The sequence below is a fragment of the Vicia villosa genome, linkage group LG5, assembly GCF_029867415.1.
Source record: "Vicia villosa cultivar HV-30 ecotype Madison, WI linkage group LG5, Vvil1.0, whole genome shotgun sequence".
NCBI classification, from domain to species: domain Eukaryota; kingdom Viridiplantae; phylum Streptophyta; class Magnoliopsida; order Fabales; family Fabaceae; genus Vicia; species Vicia villosa.
In genome coordinates, this window is record NC_081184.1 from 136448324 (window position 1) to 136453240 (window position 4917).

General features: G+C 39.5%; 1 protein-coding gene across 1 annotated transcript; it reads right to left on the minus strand.

Annotated features, from left to right (window-relative positions):
• Positions 1 to 483: 483 nt before the first annotated feature.
• Positions 484 to 4396, minus strand: LOC131602656 (receptor-like protein kinase HSL1). The gene is made up of 2 exons (XM_058874826.1): positions 1554 to 4396; positions 484 to 1331 (listed from the first exon to the last, which is right to left on the minus strand). The coding sequence occupies exons 1-2, from the start codon at positions 4171 to 4173 to the stop codon at positions 940 to 942; spliced, it is 3012 nt and encodes a 1003-aa protein (XP_058730809.1). The 5' UTR covers positions 4174 to 4396; the 3' UTR covers positions 484 to 939.
• Between the last annotated feature and the right edge of the window lie 521 nt (positions 4397 to 4917).

Below are 4917 nucleotides of genomic sequence, written 5' to 3' on the forward strand. Positions count from 1 at the left end.
GTTGGGCCTGGTGAAATATATGGACTCTGGGTCAGGTTGGATAAGTCCACCCATTTCCTGCTTAAATGTTCTGTCACCTTTTTCTTTTGGCCAACAACACACATAAGAAGACAAATACATCAATATTAATATTGTTGGTTTTGTTTATCATAATTAGAATTGATTATGATCTCCGTAATTGATTTTAATTGGAGCCACTAGAATTTACCCCATAGTTTTAGAGTCTAATCATAACATCTACAATAAAACGAATGCTAAATTCTAATGGCCATTCACCCATGAAAAAAGGCATCATAGATACAAAATAAGCTCCCAAAAATAACAAACTCTGTAATTAAATATAACTAGGCTTACAAACTTGTAAATTAATGATGTAGCCTGCCTAAACTTCTATTTAGTTTTATTTTTTTCATATATTTCCATTGATATTTATGAAAGGGCATAAGTTATTAGTTATGTGAATTTAATTTGATTCCACTTAGATTCTCTTTTGGTCCAATAATAACACCTTCCCCTTAACTAAAAAGATGTGAAAAACCAAACAAATGTCACAATTTTGAAGCCACCTACCAAACCCACTCAAGAGGCAGGTAAAAATCTTTTAACAAATTTACCTAACAGAAATTGACAGAAACTGTTTTCTTTATAGTATGGAAATATATTTCCTGAATACAAGAGTTAGTAAAATTACAACTAGCTAACACCAACTTATATTTGTGGCAGGGTTTTGCCTTGATTAGGACTACTTTATAGGGTAAAATATCAACTCCTCAAAGCTTCTAATTTTCCCTCAAATTTAGAAACAAAATTACCCCTTTTCTTTAGCCCACTTTGTAAATCAAAGAACATCATGCATGGAAAACATGGAGGGGAGCTGGCTTATGTAGTAAACTCCCTTTCAGAATCAAATAATCCAACCCTTGCAAGGACATGATTGATTCAAACAACACTTCCATGATCTGAGGCATCATCATAGTAATAAGGGGTTAATTTTCCATCTTTCTTGGCAGGTTTCATTTGGTTCTCTATTCCTACCTCTTGCAACATCTTCACTACTCTTCTCATGGAAGGCCGGTTGATTGGAAGAGGACTAGTGCACATTAGGCCAATGTTGAAAACCTTGCAAATTTCTTCTTTGAAACACGAATCAAGCCTCGAGTCAATTACATGGTCCACGCCTTTCTGATCCAATGTAGTGCAAACCCATTTAACCAAATCTTTCTCCCCAAATTCAGGATCCACAGGCCGTCTTCCAGTAACCAATTCAAGTATAACAACACCAAAACTATAAATGTCGCTCTTCTCGTTCACTCTAAGCGTGTATGCATATTCTGCGCATGAAATGGATCATGTCAGTTTGTCTCCAAAGAAACACAAATACTAAACATTAGGAAACTTTTAATATGCAACAATGTGAATCATGAAACAAATTGGATGATTGTTACACTTCTAAATGCCACAAAATGTATATCAGAATCTTAAAAAGTACTATATTACATAGAACATAATTAGAAAGATGAAATGAAATAAGATAACAAGAAATTTCTGCTAACCTGGCGCAATATAGCCACAAGAACCAGCAATGACGGACATGGATTTAATTCCTTTCCCTGTGGTTTCAACAACCTTAGCTAACCCGAAATCAGCCACCTTTGCACCAAAGTCTCCATCCAACAAGATATTGTTAGATTTAACATCTCTGTGAACAATTGGGGGAACACAGTCATGATGGAGATAAGAGAGTCCGTCTGCAGCATCCACAGCTATCTTGTATCTTGTTGGCCATTCCAACAACCCTCCTTTACTGCTATGAAGTAAATCACCAAGACTACCGTTTTGCATATACTCGTAAACCAAAAGCTGGCAATCCCTAGTAGTACAGCAACACCATAGCTTAACAATGTTCTTGTGTCTGATTTTTCCCAAAGTTTCAACCTCTGCATCAAAAGCATTGTCTTGAACCCTCCCCTTCTCAACATCACCACTCTCCACTTCCTTTCTGGCACCTCCCCATATCTTCTTCACCGCAACAGCTTCCCCGCTGTTAAGTACAACCTTGTAAACCTTTCCTGAAGAGCCACTTCCAATGACATTATCTTCATCAAGACAATTCAAAATCTCGTCTTCCCCAAAACCAAGCTTATGGAACGACATTAAAGTCCATTTTGATTTATCAATGGCCCTTCTCGATTCCTTGAAATTCTTGTACCTAAAATAGAACCAGACAACACCCACAAGGAACACCAAAACGGCGAGAAGAAAGATCGCTCGAAGCAACCAAACATAACCCAAATTCTTCACTTCATTCCTACCATCGCACAAACCTTTCAAATCTCCACACAGGCCAGGATTACCCAAGAAACTAGACTGGTACATTTCCTTAGCCAACTGAGGAGGAAGTTCACCCGAAAGACGATTATACGAAAAATTCAGCTGATTGAGCTTCATATTCTGCAACCCATGAGGGATTTTTCCTGAAAACTGATTATGCGAAAGATCAAGAAAATTAAGTACAGATAAGCTAGCAATCTCATCAGGAATCTTCCCAACAATCTCATTGTTGGCCAAATTCAAATCATTGAGCTTTTTCCAAGAATGAATCCCCTTTGGTAGTTCCCCAGAGAGCCTGTTGTTGTGAAAATCAAGAATCCCAAGCTGCCCAAGATTGACCAAACTGTCGGGAAGTGAGCCACTGAACATGTTATCAGCGGCAGAAAACTGGACGAGATTTTCCAACCACCCAACCTCATCGGGAACAGTTCCCGAGAAGTTGTTTTTCGATAAAATCAACAAGGAAAGGTTCCCTGCTCCGGCAATGGTCTTCGAAATGGAACCGGAAAACGAGTTTTGAGCAAGTTCGAGAAGATACACATGAGGAAGACCCCAGATCCCCGCCGGAACCTCACCGGAGAATCTGTTATAACCCAAACGCACACGCGACAAGCTCTGACACGTCCCCAAACTCGCCGGAATCTCACCGGTGAACAAATTATATATCATCAAAAGCTCCTCCAACTCACCAAGATCACACAAACTCGCCGGAATACTTCCCCAAAACTGGTTACTGGAAACATCAAGCCACCTCAGAGGAGAACGTTTCCCGAGATTCTCCGGCAACTTCCCGGTAAGCCTGTTCCCAAACAACCTCAACTCATAAAGATTCGGTGAGTCAGCTATACTCGCCGGTAACTCACCCTCAAAACGATTCTCATAGAGATTCAAACTCTCCAACGGCAACGAACAAAGCTCCTCCGGAATCCTCCCCGTCAAATGATTCATCGACGCGTCAAGAAGCCTCAAATTAGTAAGTTTCCCCATTCCCCTCGGCAACTCACCGGATAACGAGTTATTATACAACTCAATCTGTCTCAAACTCGTTAACTCAGTGAGCGAACTCGGTATAGAGCCATAAAGATCATTCAACGCAAGGTCCAAATCCTTAAGCTTCTTCAACTTCCCGAGAGTTTCAGGAATCACACCAACAAGGTTGCATTGCGTCAACCATAGAACCTCGAGGTTCGTTAAGTTTCCAAGCTCCAACGGGATCCGACCCGGGAAAAACGGGTTGTAAGAGAGGTTAAGCATTTTCAAAGTAGTGATGTTTCCAAGAGACGGAGGAATGGTACCTTCCAGAAGATTCGACACGAGTGAGAGTACTTCGAGTTTCTGGAATGTACCAAAGGAGATAGGTATGTTACCGGAGAAGTTGTTTCCGGTGAGGTCGAGGTAACGGAGGTTAGGGAGAGAGGAGAGAGATTCCGGGAGGGGGCCAGTGAGGAGATTCTGGGAGAGGTCAAGGTGGAGGAGGTTTTTACAGAGGGAGATTTGGAGGGGGAAGGTTTGGTTAATGGAGTTGTTGAAGAGGTTGATGGAGGAGAGGTTGGGGAGACGGCAGAGGATTGAGGCTGTGAATGGGCCTTGGATGTTGGTGTCGGAGAGGTCGAGTTCTGTTACGGTGGTGTTGGTGGCGTCGCAGCGGACGCCGAACCAGTTGCATGGTGTGGTGTCTGTTGGGTTCCAGGAAGAGAGAGAGGAGTCGGGATCGTCTAAGGTGAGTTTGAATTGGTACAGGTAGAGCCCATCTTGGTTCAGACATGTTACGTTTGTTGATAGAGATAGCATTGACAGAAGAACAATGCAAAACATTAACAATGGTTTTTGTTTTTCTTCCATTGTGATTTGTGAAATGTGAATGGTTGTGTTGTGTTGTGTCCAGTTTTGCAATGGTTCAGAGAGAGCTCAATTTATTTATGTGAACAAGAGAGAGAGTATTTGAGTGTAGTTTGCTACGCATGGTACGAGTGGTACTGATTACTACTGAGATGGTTTTTAGGAACAAACCAACAATACAAGAAGTAGTGCTGAGTTGGCACTGGTGGTGGGAACTTGGAATGTGTTTGCACTTTCACTAATTTGTGAAACTAAATATTAATATGGGAATTTCAATTTCTTGCTTTATGATATGTCTATTTTTATTTTTGTTCAGTTGTAAATAGAAGACAGGGTCATTATCTTCTGGATAATAACTTCAGTATTGATAAGTTAGTTTAAAATTAGTAATGAGAACATAGTATCAAAATTTTGCAATGGTAAAGCTTTCACTAAGTACAAATCGTTCACATACTATCCAAGTTTAATTCGAGAGAAATAAGGTTTAGATAGTTAGTTATTCATCTAAACCTCGGAATCAGGTTAATGGATTCACTATTTAGATTGGAACCGGTTGGATAGATTCCAAATTATTATTTTTGCAATGTTAACATTTTTTTAGTATAAATAAAACGTCAACCGATTTATTTTATCTCAATCTTTCATTTACATGTAATATAAATTTGAAGAATTAATTTTATTTTTTTTATTACATATTTTATTTATCAATAAATCTCAATCACCATAATTTATTGTCTAACTTTATAC